General features: G+C 39.3%; 2 protein-coding genes and 1 long non-coding RNA gene across 9 annotated transcripts in view; 2 read left to right on the top strand and 1 right to left on the bottom strand.

Annotated features, from left to right (window-relative positions):
* Positions 1–5,355: 5,355 nt before the first annotated feature.
* LOC139113208 (uncharacterized) lies at positions 5,356–10,486 on the bottom strand. The gene is made up of 4 exons (XR_011547656.1): positions 10,064–10,486; positions 9,278–9,571; positions 9,077–9,149; positions 5,356–8,844 (listed from the first exon to the last, which is right to left on the bottom strand). It is a non-coding gene; the product is annotated as an uncharacterized lncRNA (long non-coding RNA).
* A 1,011-nt stretch (positions 10,487–11,497) lies between these two features.
* The window catches only part of LOC139102339 (SAM and SH3 domain-containing protein 1), a 253,641-nt gene continuing 244,832 nt past the window's right edge, over positions 11,498–20,306 (top strand). For 2 of the 7 annotated variants that reach the window (XM_070656230.1, XM_070656185.1), the window contains exons 1-5: positions 11,498–11,939; positions 15,162–15,346; positions 18,923–19,012; positions 19,113–19,273; positions 19,643–19,767. The gene's annotated coding sequence lies outside the window, so the exon portion shown is untranslated. Of the gene's footprint in view, positions 11,940–15,161; positions 15,347–18,922; positions 19,013–19,112; positions 19,274–19,642; positions 19,945–20,306 lie in introns of all 7 variants that reach the window. The other 5 variants (XM_070656222.1, XM_070656195.1, XM_070656239.1 and 2 more) reach the window with 5 other exon arrangements.
* LOC139102371 (protein TsetseEP-like) lies at positions 16,737–18,356 on the top strand. The gene is given in 2 exon segments (XM_070656251.1): positions 16,737–16,908; positions 16,911–18,356. Coding segments are annotated over 2 exon segments (801 nt in total). The 5' UTR covers positions 16,737–16,866; the 3' UTR covers positions 17,670–18,356.

Here is a 20,306-nt window from a genome sequence, read left to right as displayed (position 1 = left end):
TTCTAATTAAACGTCTGATAAGAAAATTGCCATTTTAAAATTAACTGAGCGAATTATTTCGGAGGATTATAGCATTTAATAATTAATGCTCTAATTTTTTTTTCTTTTTTTTTCGAGTTTTTGTGCCCGCGAAATAATATACGTATAGTTAAAGAATTATGGCAATGCCGCCAATGCAGTAATTCGGTTGATCTCGGTAACGTCATGAAAGCTTCGTCAGCAGGGTACGGCTAATTAATCAAGCTTTTATAGTCGTCGTTCAGTCGAGGCTTTGACCGCTGACCAGTTTACTGGGAGGGTTTTTTTCCTCTTTATCTCTCTCTCTCTCTCTTTCTCTCCCTGTTTTTATCTCTTACTTTTTGTCGACCCGTCTCACTTCTGGATTCAAGCCTGACCTTTCGCGGGGCATCGACAAAAGGAAGACAGAGAACGCGCCATTTGCCTTTGTACCATTTGCCGAGTTGCTCGTGCGATCTTGCAACCGCATAAATTATTCATGTCGCGATTAATGCGGTTAAATATTTAGGTACTCCGTTATTCTTTCACTTTAGCACGTCGCGTCTCCGCGGGTGCGAAGCACGGGGATTACCACGGACTGCCGCGCCTCGCGCAAACAAATTTCCGCGAGAAGTCGTGCCGACGCACAGCCGGCGGCGTGCTTAATTGGTGCTAATTAGATAGTTACACGTTAAACGCGCGGACATCGCGAACGCGTTTTCTCCCTCGTACAAAGCCAACACGCCGATGACGCGTTGCTACAATTTTCAATGAATAATACATACGGATATAAAAATTCTTTTCGACTCTTTCCAAATTCCCCGGCATCCCTGGCCCTGTTCTTTATTCCGAATAGCATCCGGTGTAATCGCGCGATATAAATTATTTTTATACGCGGGCATAATTTAAATTTTTACGCGCAAAATTATTATATGACGCGCGTTATTATTCTGTAATAGCTGCCCGTTTCCTGAGATCAAGCGTCATTAATTTGAGCACGTTGCTGTTCGTTAAAGAATGGCCTGCTTCACATCGTGCGTACACATATCAATCCTTCGCTATTACAAATCATCGTATCGCCGATGCTCCGGAAGTACCTTAGAAGACGCGGGATGATATACATAAGCGCAAACAGCTACGCGAACGCGGGATAGATGGGCTGCATGTTGTGGCAGGGATATTCTCGGGAAATTCACCATTTTTAAGCTTATCCACGGTACTTATTTCTCGGGAGATACGAGAGGCCCAGGGCTTCACCCTGGCACCGAACGGAAGGATACAAAACGAGCGCAAGCTCGCCAGGCATAAAGGATGAACGTGTTTTCCAGCCGGAGGAACGAGATACGTTCTCGGTAAATCGGGTGACCGCTTTAATACGCAGAAAACGCGATTGCCGGTATTACCATTCGCTTTAATAAAAATCAAATTTTAAGCAATTTCGTTTTTATTTTATGTAAAGATTATATGGATTTTTTATAAAAAAAAAAATTTTTTTACCTTTTGTTTTAAAATTATATCGTAATTTGATATATAATTTATGATTAAATTGCATTTATTCGTCCATTTGCAATTTATCTTGATATACGATTATATTTGATGCACGGAATATAAATCACCTCGACTTCAAACCATTTTTATCTGGTCTTACCCTTCATAATAGCCGCACACACGTATTTTACCAAAAAATAAAACTTTGTTCAGCAGTTTGTCTTTGCTTTTTTTATTCTCATTCTTCACACTCCGACCTCCCTGTGCGGATAACCTTTACGGTACTTTTCCGACTTGCTGTGCACGTGTTCGATACTGTGGTACTCTGACAAACTTATATGGAGCCAATTCATTTTCACGAATAAATTCGGTGTATCGTATTATCTTCTATTTTTATTTCTCGACGAAAAGAATATAACGTTGCCCGTTAAAAAAAATTAAAATAAAAAAAAAAATGCAAGAATGTTAATCAGAAACGGTGCGTTACTATTTTAATTTTACACGAATCTATTTAAACAGCCAATAAAGCCGATTCCGCACTCCTCGAGCTAGGCAGAATATCATCGAAGTTCGCGTGTGTGATCTTAGGCAACTCGTGGAATGGGTCGTAAAAATCTGACGTAAAAATTAGGATTGCCCTAGGGCGCAGTAGTGCGAAAGGGGTTGGTAAGTTTATGTGAGCTTCGAAATCCCAGGGTTATAAAAAACTCACGGGTTCGAAAAGCAGACATTAAATCCTACGAGAATCGAGCGCGTTTGATAATAAGTTAGAAAACGGGTTATTCGCGACTTCCAATCCAATTAAAGATTTATCAACATGTAAAAATCACTATTTTTTTTTTTTCGCGCCGGCAGCATTTTATTTAAAAATTAATTTGCAAATGCGAAATAAGAAGAAAGTTATTTAATTAATTACCGTGCGCTGCTTTCGAAACAAGAACCTGTAAGCGCGCTGCTACATTATTAAAACTGCAGAGATAAATGTAAGGACCGCAACGAAATAGCAATTAGTATAATGAATAAGAAGTGTCAAGAAAAAATACTACTCCCGCCGTCTGATATATTTGTTTATGCGGCACCTAGATTAAATTTCTCGCGCATTGACGTTGTAACAAAGCGGGCGGGTTCGGTGTACGGCGTACAGCGTTACCAGCGAGAGTCGCAAAGAACATCCCGCAAGAGACGCATCTGAATATTCACATATCATTCTCTTCCTACTATTGTAGCTTTTATTTGCACACTCTACATTTTCCTTTATTCCGTTACGAGCAGTTCCGGAAAGAACACGCCACTAAATCATGAAATAGCGAAACTGATGAAACGCATTTCGAAATGTGGCCCTAGGGAAACGCGAGACGACATTACTCGGCTCGAATCGATATCCTCAATATAACGCGGACTGGGCAACGAATTATTCGACATTACATAAAAATTTTCCGTTCGCAAAGGCACGTTATTATCATAACGATCTCTCTTCTTATTTCCGTTTATTAAATCGCGGTATTGCAATAGTGATTCCGCATAGTAGAGACTTTGTTAATAAAATTTTACATTGGCCCCGCGATGTTATCGACATATATTGATGGCACGTTACGGCATAGTAAATATACACTGATGATTATAAAGTTATTTAAGATCCATATTAAGATTTTAACGATCACGCAGACTAAGAAAAATTTTTAATAAAAGAAAAAAAAAAGAACGTAAGTAAAATTGAGATTAAAAGCGCGCGTAACAGAAACTGTAAGATAGTCTGTAAGAATAACTACTTTTTAATAGCCAGTTAGTAATGTAAACTCGATGCAAATGCGATAAGGAGCAAGTTTTTAATTCTGAATCCAATTAATCACTTGATCTCATTAACCCATCATTGCTGTTTGCTTTGAGAGAAGAAACTCCAAGGTATGTCGCAGTAAATCGTAGATCAGTCGAAAAAAAAAAAAAGAAAAAAATCTGAATAAAAGTAGATAAAAGAACGCTTTTAAAAGTGTCACATGCGAGCGAGGTCTTCGAATTACCTTTCATTCAATTATAATAGAATTACGCCCGGTAATGCCAACCGTCAATTAAGCCTCTAATCTCATTTAACTTGCTTTTAAACGATTCGATCTTTAAAGATTAAAACGCACAGACAAAGAGCCCGATTGAAACGGCGAGCGCGTGAAAAACAAAAAAAGAATATATATATATATATATATTTTGCAGGTACGAAACGTCGTCGTAATGTGATAAGGGTCCAAACGTTCGCGCGTCTTACAACCGTTGGTTTTACGCTATCGATTCGCCGGAACAAACGCATTAACCGCGGAACCGCGAACCGCCTAAGTCTCAAAGGAGCAATGTGGCTACTGCACTCTACTAATGCAAAACCCTCCGCTGTCCCGGCCTCTTCTCGTCTATCCCGTACGTACGCGTACTCTCTGTTCCCCCGTTTCGGGGCCCTTTTCTCCGCGCCGCACGGTCCCCTGCACTTCATCGAGGGCTCGCGGCTCCTAAATTTCCTACCCTTTAGTAATAATATATCTGTCCCTTGGGCGTCGCTGAGGAGTCCACCTCATCCTACTCGAGATACCCCACGTGCGACTATTATCTTATATATATAACCGTGGCCGAACCTCCCCCTCTCCCACCCACCGAGTTTCCTACCGAACAATCCGCAAGATCCGACCCCACATCTTTGGACAGCGAGAATATACATTCGTTTGTATTAGTATCTTTAAGATTGTACATTCTCGGAAACGAGCTCGTGCCGGCGCGCCTTTATGCCCGCCATGCGACAGGCTTCCTTTGAAGGATCAACTGAACGATGCGTAAAAAGGACCGAAATGAGGCACCGCGGGAATAAAGAAACGATAAAAAGGAGATAGACGATTAATGAAAACTACAAGGAATAAGTTGACGATGAAAAAGCAAAGGCGAAACTTTAAATTGATCGAGTGTCTTTAGATGTATCGGTAAGACCCGGCGTTTGAACTTACGTAAAATTTACTAGCTTTGTTTCAGCCGTTTTATCATTTGCCAAATGGAACGTAATATTTTTCTATTCGATGTAAAAAAAAAGAAAAGAAAAAAAAAAAGAAAAGCTAGTTGTTTTTGATAGGCAACTAAAAATGTTTCCCATTAATTAAATTAAAATGCAAATTGCACACGAAATTAATTATTAGCAAAATTCATATAAAATTATTATGTAGATTAATAATTACTGCTGCATTATTTATTAGATTAATCTATAACGTGAAATGCACGTCAATAATTATATAGAGTAAAGACGGTTTATCTAATCCTATTAATTATACGTTCGAGGTTGGTTTCTATAGACTACTATTATGTGACCAAATATGCAGCATAATGCGGTCGGTCCTGCTGCCGAGTACCAAACTATGTGATTGTCGATAGGTTCTGCAAATTATGGAGATTACTTTCACAAATTATGTGGAATTTGTAAACTTCCGCGTTACGGGGATCGATCACACATAGGTAACTGCTTGCACTTTCGACCGCTCGTTCTTTCGAAACCGCTTTACATGCCTATCTCTTCCGTCTTACTTATTCGTCGTTGTTACATTTAAAATCTTACGATACGAAACATTATTAAATACTTTCCAGCTATTAAGAATATATATGATAATTATTTTTAATACCGAAAATACCGTTACTCCGTCCGAATAAAATAAACGAGAATGATTGATCGATGTACCGTAAGCATGAACAATTAATAACTAACAAGAACGTTACTTTTTTTTTTTTTTTTTAAATTGCAATATCTTGTTCACTTCGAGTATTCGAATTTAGCGTTTAATCTATTCCGTGCACTCACGCAACGTTGCCTGTATCTTCAGCGCGACACGAAGTAAAAGTTGTTTCGATTTATCAAGACCCATTACTATGGATCATTTGGTATTCCGGGGGGATATTTATTGGCCTCATCTTTCGTGCACGTCTCCCAAACGTCGCGAAAGTAAATTAATAAATTACCCGCGGATCTTTAATATAAAATGCCCGGTGCCCGTTCAAGATTTCGACAGTCCTCTCGAGAAATATAACATCGCGCCTTGCATCATATTAATATCTTTTCAATAAGCATAATCTACGTAATTAATTTTTCCGTTCGCCCGCCGCATTTTAAATAACCACGGTATTTCGTATTTCGCATTGTAAACAGGTGCTTGATAAATGTTTGAAACGTTCTTCCGGCGTATTAATGATTGAGAGTTAGCTCTGAGCACCTTAACGATCGACAAATGGTGGAAGCAATTCTCGTGATTTAGTTGTTATAGTGCGAACGGTATTATTCCCGACAGTTAATGCAAGAGTAAATTCATGTACGTAGTAAGGCAAACCAGTCTGTTCCTGCCTGGTAATTGTACGCCATAGAACGCGTAATAGATCGATGAGAAAAGGAAGCGAGGCAGAATGGAATCATCTGGAGTGTTAAATGGAATTCAAGTTAGTGTTGCCTGTGCGAGACTATGGTAAAGCACGGTATATAACATCCCATGTAATCTTATGTATTTCGTCTCTTGAAGCCTGCGCTCAAAGAGAAAGAGAGATCCGCGCTCTTAGAAACAAAACAATTGAATCGTTTAATTGTGATTTCCACGAGTCGCAGCAAACGTACAGAAGTAAATGCGATTACGATTTTCGGTCGAATCTATAACCGTGAATTGAATTATTTTAAAAGACGTCTACTCTTTCATTAAAATATGACAATTTGACGAGGCGCAATCGGTGATATTGTCTAACAATTTTGTCCGAAAAATGTCGAATTAAAAAGCATTCGGTATCGACGAAACGAGTTTCATTACATTTTCGTTGACTAAATGTAAAAAAAACACACGTTGCTACTTTCGTGCGAGAATACTCACAAGCTATTTGACACCACTAGACGATAGAAGAAAAAAAAAAGAAAGAAAAATAAAAAAGGAACATCGACGAAGAGTTTGGCAAGATCCCAATTTTCTTTTGACCGAGTGGTATAATGCTTCTAAAAGCATCGCGCGGCAATTAGCGGGAAACGTAATTACAGGCATTTAATTAAAACGAGTTGTCGTCGCGTGACGCACTTCTCCTATTTCTTTAGACCTCACAAAACTCGTAGAATCTACAGCCTAAATTTCTATAGTTTTTCTTCTTTTAATTACACTCTTTCGTTCCATTCATAAAAAAATTTTATAGAAATATTTTAACTGTCTCTTCCTAAAATAAATTATGTAGCTATGAAACAGAACTTCTCGATCACACGATTGAAAGTATAAGATTATAATTTTTTAGCGTAATAACCTCGATAGTAATAATAATAAATTAATGCACGACAAACAATTATGAGAATTTTACAAATAAATGGAATATTTCGAAAATTACCTTAAACGAACCTTATTCATTATACCGAATATCAAGAGTTCTCTTTGTTTTGAAAGTAATAGAAATGGCATTAATCGTTTGGACGTGCCATTAAATCCCTTTAATTAATAATTCAGTAATAAATACATTTGTTTTCGTAATAACAGTAATAACAATTGCATTAATACAGGCGCGGAATTAGCAATGAATTGTGCTGCGCTACATAATATATGTAAACTAAAAACCAAGTTACTGTACATTTCGTAATTTCGATAATTAAACAAAATTACTTATATATCGTTAAAACCAGTTTTCTAACGTCAAAAATCCAAAATATTAACGTGAAACGTAACGAGCGCTGCGTCGCATTCGCCATGTTATAAGACTTCCGACGAATCTTGATATTTGTGATCTAGATCTAGATAATGAGTTGAGCGTCGGCAAGGAAGAAGTTAAACGTTTGTACAATTAATCCCTCTCCCTTCCTTTCCCGCCCTCCCTCTGTCTATTTTGCTCGAATTCAGTAGATAGCAACACCTCGTCGAATTTGTGACAAGTTCCGGAGCTCGTGCTCGCAACAACGAAAGAGAGAGAGAGAAGCGAGGAACGACTAAGGGAAAACGGAGTATGTAACACTCCAATTAAGCTGAGGCATCAGTCCACGATGTCTAGGGTGCAGAGCTTGACAATGAAGCTCTCATGACGGTGGATACCGTAACGAGTTGTAACGGTACAACGCCGGAGAGAGCGAATGCGGGCTCGCCGAAAGTTCTCCGAATTTTCCCACGAACTCCTCGCCCGTCCCAGTGAGGAAGAAGTTAATACATTAATGCATAATACGGACGCAACCGATGGACATTCGAAATAACACTTGATTTCATTTCCACGCGTACAACAACCTCTCGTCTCGTTACGTAAAAATTCGTGCTCTTCTAAAATTATTGGAACTATATATCTTAAACGTTTCTCTTACCCACCCGCTTTTTATGATATTGTGAAATTTAATCGAGCAAATTGAATGTATCGGAGATCAGTTCTTTTATCTTATTAAACGTACATATCGCTAAGAAAGGTATTACAGAAATATTATTTCGGAAGAAATGCTTCCCTACGGCCGGTTTAAACGATTAAAGAATCAATATCCGTCTTTACGCTCTTCTTTTACCGGCGACTACCGTTTGTGAAAGAATATCGAGGGCTCTGTGCTACGTAAAATAAACTGTTTTTTAGCAATTCGTTTCGAGGATTAACGCTCCGTTAGTCACGATGGATAAAACGGCAGGCGGCTCTACCACGACGAAATTTCTGAAAGAAGTCCTCAGGGCGAACTCAAAGCGAAGCGACTCCTCGCTCTTCGTCGGGGCTCACTCCTCCATTATTTTCTTCTTACCCTTCCCGCCTACCCTCTTTTGCCGCCTGTACCGCTCTTACATTCCTCCCTTCCGACCTCTTTACGCGTTACCTCGCTCGCGAAAGTTTCGATCTTGGGTGCTTCACCCCTTTTAATACGATTACCAACCGATGCGAATTCGCGTCGCGCTCTACATCGTTGTTGCAAAGCCGGCAGAATCCGCCCCCCAATAGAAACGGCATCCTAGAATTCATTTTGGTTATGGAGCAATTCCGCGAGTCGTTGGTAATTTACGAAAACTCCCCCCATGATGGAACCGACCGATTTGCGATGTAGACCTGATAAAAAGTGGAACGGAAGCTTTTGCGAGCACTCCCTACAAATTGCTCCCTATATTTATACAAATACCTCGGAGATATATACATATATATATGTATATTCGCGCATATAAAATAATTCAGAAGTTGGTTTTTTTTCTTTTTAAATTGAATGGACTTTGTATTAAATTATATATTGTTAATTAATCTTTATTATTAGATTTGGTTAAATGTACTAAATATACAATTAATGGGAATCTTTTTTTACGAATATTATTGTAAAAAAGTATTTCTCACTCACCGGTTTGATGCGCAGCGACGAAGTTTTACAGCTACGTAGGTGCGATGACACTGTAACATAAAATATAAAATTTAGATTATTAACTTGTTTTCTAATTAGATATTTGGTAAAACAATTCTAAAATTTTAAAATAAGATCTTTAAAGTTTTCTACATTTAAACTTAAGTTTTCTTTTTTCTTTCTTACTAATTATTTTTCTACTATTTCTAATTATTATCAAAATAATTAAAAAATTACAATAAACAAGAAAAATTATTAATATTAATAAAAACTTATTCTTACCAAGACGTTGCTCCGTGGAAGTATGATGTTCATCCTGAACCTCCTCCTCCTCTCAGAATAGAATGTGATGACCCTGTAACATAAAATATAAAATTTAGATTATTAACTTGTTTTTAATTAGATATTTGATAAAACAATTATTTAATTTTTGAATAAAATCTTTAAATTTTTCTACATTTAAATTTATTTAATTATCCTTACCAGAACGTTGCTCCGACGAAGCATGATGCCCATCCTGAGCTCCCTTCTCCTCTCCGAATGGGATGTAATCCTTCCGCGCACTCGCGAAACCGCGACCGAGTGAATTTACTTCGCGAAGATTCATTAAAAACACTCACTGAAATTATGACGCGCTATATTAAGCGGCACTCGCGTTTTTAAAATTAACGAAACAAATCTCGCCCGAAGACTAAGCGCACTCCCGAAAAAACGACCGACAAACTGTATGCAGTTCGTTCAATAATTTACGGCGACGAGAATACTCCAACTGCTCTTCTGAAACAGAACAAAAAAGAAATTTTAGTATGTATTAACAAGTATGAATAGAAATGTACTTAATTATATCACGACGCGTATAGAGATCCGCTCCGACGCCGGTTATATAGTCTGTTATAGTGTGCGACGCTATGAGCTAAACAGCGCGCGCGAGTGTTGTACGCCACAGAAGTTGCGTAGGTCAGAATAACATAAATTGTACGAGGCTTGGCATCGCGTGTGTGAGTCACGTACACAGTGCTCGGGGCCGCGCGCCGATTCCCCACCCGTCCCGCTGACCTCAACACTACACTTGCCCGCTACGCAATATTAACACGTTACATTCCTCGATCGGGACAGACACCGTTAGAAACATACAAGTTAATCATCGATCAGCTTGTTCGAAGCTTGATTGACACAGATCTAAAGCTATCGCTAAAGAAATCGCTCCGCGGTTACGCGAACGGCACAGAGAAGTAAGAAAGTTGACGCGTAAATGGAGATATGACTTACTTTATGAGGAAGAACGTTGGTCACAGGTGCTCTCCGGAAGCAGATCGTGGATATGAGGATGTGGTTTGCTAAGACGGTTGCATCGTCGTTCGTTCAATTTCGATATAACCTGTTACTTGAATGTCATCTCTCTTGCTCCGATATTATTAGGCTAGAATCCGGCGGCGGACTGATCACTGAAGTGGAACGACCGTGCATCGTGCATGGATCGTCGATCGACTGCAAGCACTTTGATATTGTCGACGACTGCGGTCACTGAATACGACACGTCTTACTACAAAGTTACTCGGTCACTAGTTGGCGGAGGACTGAAACGAAGCTGGATTTGCAGCCTGTACACGGCACGTAATGCGGTGGGCCGTCGCGCAAGGCGCGTCGATCGACTGCAAGCACTCTGACATTGTCGACGACCGCGGCCATCTTGAATACGACACGTCTTACTACAAAGTTACTCGGTTACCCGCCAGCGGGGGACTGAAACGGAGCTGGATCTGCAGCCTGTGCACGTAATGCGGCGGGCCGTCGCGTAAGCGCTATCGCGTTGCGCAGTAGCTTTGTTCCGCTTGCACTGCGCTGCTTGCACCTGCTCGTATTCGAACATTGCCAGTGAGTTATTCGTTTAAAAATTCTTCGCCAAATCTTGTGTGGAATATTAATTAAATAAAACTAATTAAAAAACTAATGCCTTCGTTGTGGTATTCGGTTGATTAAATCGATTTTATCGCGGAAACAGACTCAATGCTACACTGTCATCGAACCCGAATTGTGATTGGTTCACGGTTGCACTCGCGGATTCATATATAAAGAGATGCATTTCGCGGCCTCGCGTTATTTGGGATCCGACCGGGACACAGGAAACATCTCTCACTGGAAGCTGAGTCAAAAACTTGTTCGTTTAAAACCAACCTGCATCACATACAAGGAGCAGCGCTTCGCAGATGGCGTTATTTTGAAACCAGCCCGGATAATCAAGATTTCTCATTGTAAAATCGATCCTTTTAAGGGTCACAATAAATATATACCTCTCAATTTGAAACTTGTCCTTTTAAGGACAGCCCAGAATTCGCATATACGAAACATCGTTTTGTGGCTGCGTCATTTGGAAATCAACGTGGGTAAAGAAGAAAAGTGTTGCTTGTCCTGAGGTACTTCATCGATACCCGATGCTCCTCCTGGACTTCTCCCTCCTCGCAGGATGTCAAGGATGCCAGGCCAAGATGTCACCGTTGGACATAAGAAACTTCTGAAAACTTTGTTCAAGTAAGTGGAAATTGTAAGAACAAATTATTAACTGAAATAATCGTGCAACCGTGAACGACATTCGCGTTTATAAAATTCGCGTAACGAAATCTTTGTCGGATATTTTTTAAATGACATTTATGAAATATACAATCGATAAATCGTCTGCGGCTTGATTTTACATTGACACTTCTTTGTCGTTATTAAATTCGGATTATGATTTGCTGGTGATTGCTGTCGCAAATCCGTATATAAAGCACCGCGTTCCGCAGTTCGCATTATTTCGTTCTAAAAGTAATCATGCACCGAATATCATATAAAATATTAATCAACTGATAAATTTAGTATGTCGTGCATCTGTAACTAATGCATACGTCACAGAATTCGATCGATTAAATCGATCATTTGCTTCTTTTACTGCGGAACAGACTCAATGCTATATCAAACTCGGGCTGTGATTGGTCTGCGGCTGCTGTCGCGCATATAAGATGGCGCTATTCGCTGCTTGTGCTATTCCTGCTATTTAGATATGTCTAGTTGCGATTAACATGTCCTGCTGTGATATCCGTTATTTTAAGGTTAGCCTGAAAGAAAACAAGCTGTAGTATTTCGTAGCTCGTGTTATTTCATCCTTAAGGTAATCATACTCCGAATATTAAATAATATATTAATCAAATGATAAATTCTGCATATCGCAAATTTGCAATGAATATGTACGTAGCTATATTCGATAGGTTAAATCGATCATTTGAGGTTAACTTCGTCAAACGAAAGAAATGAATATAATTTTCGAATGTATTTAGAAATCGCGTTTAAAGAAACGAGAAGCGTTTTAAGTACCGCGTAAAGTAGTTACTTATATCCGTAGTTTATCGCTGAATGTAGAAACGGTTTCCTTAACGTGGAAAAACCGAGAATAAATGACGTACATACGCAAAGCGCGTGCTTTGCAACATTCAGCACTAGTTAAGTTAAGAGAAAATACAAATACAGCTAAATTAACTATCGCGTATACGCAATTTAGTCACTAATAAAGTTTACTTACACTTTCGTGAAGCATTAAAACATTTAATTGCGCCTACAACATTGCTCGACTATCGCTTGCGATTTTTAGAACCGCAAAAAAAAAAACCCGCACGTACTTGATTCGGGAATCATATTTTACGCTGATATTTTAAGAACAATCGTGTTAATTTTGAATTTCGCCAATTCGTCCGCGAACTATCTGATTTCTATTATCTTTAGAAATTCATCACAAAAATTGCTTTATCGCGATTGAACATTCTATTATGAAAACGGGACGGTCGAAATAGCGCGAGATTACGGATTCCTCGTCGTTTACGGTGTTTCGCGCGATGTTAAGTTTGATTGTCGCCGGTTCCAATTTCCGCAGAACGTCGGGACATCGCGAAGGGACTGCCGCGCGAAAATACGCCCCGAGATTTGCGCGCGGCGCGGAAAGCCCGGCGACAGAAAAGTTTTTATTTCGACATTTACGAAATCGAGTTTTTCCCGTCAACTTTCTCTCTTCGTGTTCTCACGCCATCAGCGCCGTCGCGACGCACGGCGTCTCGTCGCCTCTGCCATTCTAAGTGCCGTAAAACAATGTCGACGTATGAATCCGGAAAAAAGGTTTACGAACTTTTGAACGAACCTGAAAGGCGAGTCGCTTATGACGAGAAGAAATTCGTCAAGCCACACCCGTATTATGCAATATGTTTTTACGTGTGCGATTTTATTGATATGCAAATTAATGTCGCGGGTAATTTAATGTTAAATTTTTTACAGGTCTACATTTATTAATTATTTATAGCCGCGATATTTTAATGTCGAGTATTTTTTAGAACTCTGAATTCGAAAGAGGGGGAATATTTTCGCATGTAATTTATAATTAATATAAATTAAGAAAAGTAAAATATCGTTTTGAATATCTAATTTAATTTACTTTCTACGAAATTTTAAATATCACCAAAATTTGTGTGAAACGTTATATAACTTCTTAATTCTACATCTGAATGTATATTTTACGATTTGAACATCTATCTAAATATAAAGATACCGAACGGTTTTACAAGCGAAATCTCACTTAAATTACGGCTGCATCAGGTTATACGAATGACAACGCAGTTCGCTTGCCGTTTTAATTAGCAGGGTCTATTAATTATTCATATACTATGGCGAAGTCAGCCTTATTGAGAGAAAAGAAGAGTTCGCAGGTGTATATTTTCGATTTCCTCGAGGACGAGTTTAGTGAAAGTAGAGAAGCATGGAAAGTTCACGACTAATTCGCCGAATTTTAATCTAACGTTCAATGACCAGATAATTGCCGCTTAAATTAAATTCAAAGTAACAGACGGCGCTATAACAGATCATATATTTTTATTTTATTAAATATCTATCAAAATATAGTAACAAATAAATCCCTCAAATGGAATAAATACATTTTGTTACCTGCACTCTTAATTTATGCCGGAGAGTTATTTAATTAGAAAAGTTTAATAATTAAATTTATAACTCGTAAAATTTCATTATACGCAGGGAGGGCTGTCCGAGTATCGCAAACGAGATCGCAATACGTAGGAAAAGATACAAGATTTTTTATTTTACCCTTCCGCCAGTGCATGTTCTAACTTTCAAATAGCAGTAACGGTGAATGCAAAAAGGGAACTTGTTCGCGGGAAAAACAAGGACCGGCGAAACCGCGAAATTTTCCATAAAGCTGTCGACACGCATTCCTTCCGCGGTTCGCTCCCGAAGCTCGGGGTCGTGAGAAAAAAGAAAAGCCAACAAAGACGCAGTATTTATAAAGAATCCTAACGACTCTGTAATTAGTGTAATTACGCAGCCGTGTCTTGCGCGGTCTTAATGCTCACGTCACTCGGAATGCGTTGCCTCCGTAATTCCTTCTAATGTATCTGCCGGCGAAAAAGGGCGGCCGGGATCCGGCCCAAGGACCAAAAGGAGAGGAGGGAGGAGGAGGAGGAACGAGACCTCCGGTGCGACAGGGCGACTACGGTATCTAGATCGAGGCTGCGCCCCGGTTGCGAACGAGGAGGATCGTCCCCGACGATTGCCAGCCGAGAACGGATTACCTCTAATCTCTGACATTAGCTTCCGCTCTGCATCGACCGTGCTTCGCGAGCTCCTACAGGAATATGTCTCCATTTACTTTCTGTTCTTTTTCTCGGCACCTCGACCCGTGAATACCCGAATAAAAAGGATGACGCGGATAAATCTTGGCGGCGCCTGCAATAGCGGAACTCACGGTGGAAATCCTTTGGAAACTGCTAATTATGAGAGGGCGCCTAGCCAGCAGCTAAATACGCGCTTTACTCGTTTCCAAAGCGATAGTCCGTTTGAATCGCGTAGCATTAAAGGAAAGGTTACCTCACTATCTGCTTCCGCGATGCTTCTCTGAATATAATTAACACTTGTAGTAATGATATTGCTATTCTTGATGCGCGTTATATTCGGTAATTCTGTTTCCAGGATTGCAATTAATTGTAATTTAATTTTCTTATTTCCTCACGTTGATTAATCGTGTTCATATTTTTAAAGCACCCTTTATTATTCATTATACATATATTTCTATTTACTGTCATGTTTAATTAATTATATTGAATGATTAACCCAACATATTAACATAGCATTAACATAGCGGTATTTGGAATTACAAGCTTATTTTATTGTAATTTTATTGCAACCGCAAATGCAAAGAATCGAATACGGTAACGATTTTAGTAAATTTATTTGCATTTCCTGTTACCGTCATTATTTTTATTACAAGCGGCACACAAAAATTTTTCATGTCACGAGAGAACATCATTATCGTTATTATAATTATACCGACTTATTTCAGCTGGAATCACACATACCTCACGAGAATATTGAATCCTTATGCGGCGAGTTCCAATTAATTCTGAAGTAAGGAAATTAGGACTGCGAAATGGCGCACAGTTCTCACAACGCGCTCAACGAGACGTTGCTAATTGTCGCCGTATGGTTACCGATTTATTACCTTGGACCACCTCCGACATCTAAGCTGTAAGTAAAAGGGCAATTAACGGTCAACCGCAACAAATAAAGCAGCTAGAAAGATATTAACGCAGATGTCTGTTATAGTTTTAAGTAATGCTTTTCCCGCGATCGTCACTGGCAGCGTTTGCGCCCTGTCGTCAAAAGAAATTTACAATTGCTTTTTATTATTTTCTTTTTGAAAAACGCGACGCAATTAATATTTTAGCTTTTAATTAGTAACTTCGATTACGTTTGTAAGTCCAAAGAAAAATATTTTAAATTTAAATTAAAAATAATTTTCATTACTCTTTAGTTTCCTATTAAAAATGTCGAACGTTGAAAACAATCGCGTGACGTGGAAATGACATTTCCAGATACAAGAGAAAAATATTGTTGATGATAGCGATTTTACAAGTGCGATTCAATTAAAAAAAAAAAAAAGAGCTATGTATAACGGCTCACATTGAAAACAATTAATCTTTTTGTTTGCATCACGTTAACAAACGTACGAACAAGAGCGTTATTTTAGTATTGGCTTACGTTTATATATGTATTAAAAATTTGGTAAATTATTTTGCACGACAGTCATTTTTGTAAATGTATTAAAAATGCCTAAAATGTTCTTTAATTAAGTAAACTTTACATACTACAATAAAGTAACATGTCGGAGAGTATCTTATGAATATTCTTTTCGCCGAACAATCTTCTCTTGAATATTTTTTTTGCATCATTGATGAAGTTTCGGAGATTTAGAATGTGATGGGTTCAAATCAGAGGGCGTGTTACAGCGAATATTTAGTGAAAGTAGTTGTGGCGACTGGAGTATAAAAACCGAAGGCTCGATGATGTGAAGCACATTCAGACTCATCTCTTCATAGCATGTGCATCATGAAGGCATTTTTAGTGAGTAGTAAATTTTTTCGTCAAATCTCTGTTTTACAAAAATTTTGATAATAGCGAATGCATTAATATATGAAATAGAAATTACTTGGAAATAATTATTTGACGTGTGGTCAAGTTTACCTTAATTGTGCAAATATGTCTTATTATAACTATTTTTTTTTTATAGATTACATACTTATTGTTAGCGTTATATATTTTTAAAATAAAATTAACTTAATATAATAAAAATATATAATAATTTTATAAACTTGCTTTTTTTAATACTGTGATATTAATTAATCATTACTTACAGATTTCATTACTCATCGTTTCCGCCTTCGCCGGCGATGCATTGGAGAAAAAACACGACAAACGTTCTTTTTCACACGAAGGACCACCAATATATAAATATGGAGGCTACATCCGACCTGGTGGTGTTATATTGAATGGACACGGACCCGGATATGGATATGGTCATGGGCATGGATATGGCCATGGGCATGGGTATGGCCATGGGCATGGCCATGGGCATGGATATGGATACGGAAATGGCTATAGAAACGAATATGGTTACGGAAATGGATACGGAAGTGCATATGGCAATGGATATGGATATGGGCATGGAGGAAATGGTCATGAAATCGAAATTATAGGAGGAGCACCGAATGGTCACGGAATATATTCACCAAGTCTCGGCATCAGTTCGGGTGGACCCGCACCGATACATCACATTCACAGAACAGTCGTCAATCGCTTCGTTCCAGTTCCGGTTCCCGTACCTCAACCCGTGCCCGTCACTCGCAAAGTCCCCGTACCAGTGCCGCATCCCGTACCTGTTGAAGTAAAGCGTCCCGTACCAGTTCCGGTGCCTCAACCAGTTCCAATTGTCTTCACCAGGCCTTATCCCGTCAACGTACCTCGCCCGGTTCCGGTACCGGTACCCCAGGCCGTACCTGTACCACAGCCGGTGCCGCAACCGGTGCCAGTTCCTCAACCGGTTCCCGTCCCAGTTCCGCAGCCATTCCCAGCGCCAATTCAGCCTCCTTTCCCAGTTCCGCAACCAGCCCCAGTACCAATTCAGCCACCGGCTCCGTTCCCACTCCCGCAACCAGCCCCAGTGCCAATTCAGCCATCGGTTCCGTTCCCACTCCCGCAACCCTTACCTGATCAGTATCCCATTCAACCAATTGCTCCGTTTCGACCAATTACTCCGATTCGACCAGTTGCTCCGATTCGACCAACCGGTCCTCAGCCCATACAACCAATTTCTCCTATCGACTTCGGATCAATCAGCACAGGAAGCGGCGCGATTTTAGAAGGAGGCTCTGGAATTTCTATTTCTGACGGCCCTGGAATTACTTTCTCGCAAAGTAACAACTTTGACTCCGTAGGTTCGGAACTCAGCGTAAGCCTGAACTCTGGCAACGACGGATATTCTTATCCGGTACCGGAGAAAAAATTCTTTTAAGTGAAGCATTCGAAAGGATCCGTTACAGACGACATCTCCGATTTGCACGCCGACGCGATACATCTGCCGTTTTCGAGACCCCGGATATACGGCACGCGGCCGGCCCGAGTCACGCCACACCCATTAATCCCGCATTTCACTTGATATTTATGGATTCGCACGCTGCGGAAGGTCTGCGGGCGAGTTTGCAGCCTCGATTAAAACTCCGTCTAAAACCGCAAAATGAAATGGATATCGACGTGCATTAATATATTAGCCTTTACTTTCGTGTTTTTAACAGTGACGAGGGAAAGACAGTGTATTGCATTTTGAAGACGTGAAAGTAACACTAAGAGAAATTTGAGAAGATGAACAATTATGCGAGCGGGCGATAGGAATAAGAAATACAATTTATTCGATATTTCCTGTTATGGTAATTTTACGAAAGCAGCAGAAGATTGCTAACAATTTATGTAAGATGTATCGTTCATACGTTTACAGTTAGATCGTATTGTAAGAATGATACAAGACTATTTATTGTATTCTCTGATATATTTTGCGTATTTATAAAAATATGCAGAAAGTATATCTCTGTTGAATGTCACGGCATGCATTTAAATTTCAATTATGACAATTACATGCAAATAATTAGGTGCAACCGCCAATTATTTTGTACGCTTGAAAATATATCTTGTCTTGTTAATTTAATCAGCTTTGATTATTTCCTTCTTGATACGATACCCTTATACCTCTCGTAAAGCAGCAACTACTCGCGATATGATTCTGCGGGTTCGAGATACGCGGAGTAGATTTACTCCGATTCGAAAGTGATTAAAGTTGCTACCTCCTTACCCGCATCGCATCCTAAATTGCCGAAACTTTGACCTTGTGCTTTAGCAGACTCGACAACCACATAACCGTTTTGCACAGCCTCCGGCTGTGATCTCGGCTTTGTAAGTACTCAAATGCCCAATTCGCGTGTTTGTCTTAAGCGTATATTGTAGAAAGAAAGAAAGACAAAGTATAAAAGAGCCAAAATAATTTGTAATAAAGTAATAGTGGTAATTGAATAACGGCGATAATAAATTTTCTCTTAAATCTTATTTTTTTTCTTTATCGATGTTGAATATTATATAAATTTAAATTTTTAATTAAAATTTTGCCCGTTGAAAGGTAAAAGAGATATTAACATCTTATCAGTAAAATTTCTGTGGTTAGTAAACCTCTCGTCTGCGTTTTGCATTGAAAAACTTAAATGTGCACCTTTTTTTCAGTTAGCTACCGTCATCTTCGTAATGGTATCTGTAGTCGTAGAAGACGTACGTGCCACGCTCACAGAAAGATCCTACTCTCCAAATTCCAAGGTAAGCTTTTAGTCCTTAAATATATATAAAAAGCGTCTCAAGATAATAGTATTTTAATATAATTTAAAATTATAACTTTAATATAAAACAATTTTTTTAGGTAACCAAAAATTCAAATAAATCTGAGGAAGATAATATGATCAAAATACGTGATATTTCCTTTGAGAAATCCTGTAGAGGAAGGGATACAGATATACCGTGTACATGTAGCTTCCCTTAGAAAGCTTTACCTGCTCCGCAAACACATCCACTTATAGTTACGTACGTATGTGCTTTCTCTCCTTTCCCTCCGCCGAGAAACCGGCAGTCACGCACTATTTTACGACTTTCGCCAGGCCTCTGAATTAACCCGAGCTTTTCCGGGTACAAGGATGGCCCTTTATGCACCCCGTCTAGAAATGAAGTGCATTCCTTATATCTACAGCGAGGGTTACGGTGTCATTAAACCACCGACGTTGATATCACTCTAAAATATCTTTTACAATCTCTCGGTAAAATAAAGTAAAATAAAATAATGCTGCGCAGAGAAAATTACGGTGCTCGAAATAAACGAAGTGTAAAAATCATTAGAAGAACGTTCGATCGTTTAAATACTTTAAATGGCAATTAATTGACATTAATAAATTGCAGATAATGAAAGCGGATACCTACTCTCGAGTACGATTATAACAGCTGCAGTATTATTTAATTGCCAAAAACGGCAGAGCCTTCCGAATCCGAAATGCGCGCAGGGCGCAGTGGGAGTGGAGCTAATTGTGAGCATTTATCTAATGTGAAGGATTTACAGACGATGTAAATTTATTCGCGAGACCCTCGCTTAATTACGCAGATTCCAAGGCATTTCTCGCAGCACCCCCTCGCGCTACGTAAGGCGCGCACCGGGAAAAACAGAAATTAGTCTCGTATTACGGGCCGCCCTCGAGATGTTTGCAGTGAGTAACGTTCTCACAGAAACGGTCCCGCTATCATTATCATTTACGACTCGCCCGTTACGATTCATCATTAAACGCATCCACGGAATGCGGAAATTCTTTTCGTGTACCACGTTTTACGGTAACCTCTTATCGTTAGATACGTGTACGCGCTTAGATACACACACGAAATAGAGTTTCGCGTTCGTGCTGTTTACGAGCGTAGTCTTGAACGATAAATGTCACGAAATTATTTGTGGATAGTAGATGAGAAGAAGAGTCGCGTCGCCGGTCGCCGGGATCGCTGAACCCGCGGACGCCGTGTCGTGTACTTTCCTTTTTTTTCTTTTTTTTTTTTTTAATGAAATATCGGTGGAACGATA

The sequence above is a fragment of the Cardiocondyla obscurior genome, linkage group LG01 (genome assembly GCF_019399895.1).
Source record: "Cardiocondyla obscurior isolate alpha-2009 linkage group LG01, Cobs3.1, whole genome shotgun sequence".
In the NCBI taxonomy this organism is placed as follows: Eukaryota; Metazoa; Arthropoda; class Insecta; order Hymenoptera; family Formicidae; genus Cardiocondyla; species Cardiocondyla obscurior.
The sequence above is the reverse complement of the archived record's forward strand: the minus strand, read 5'-3'. Positions and strand labels throughout refer to the sequence as shown.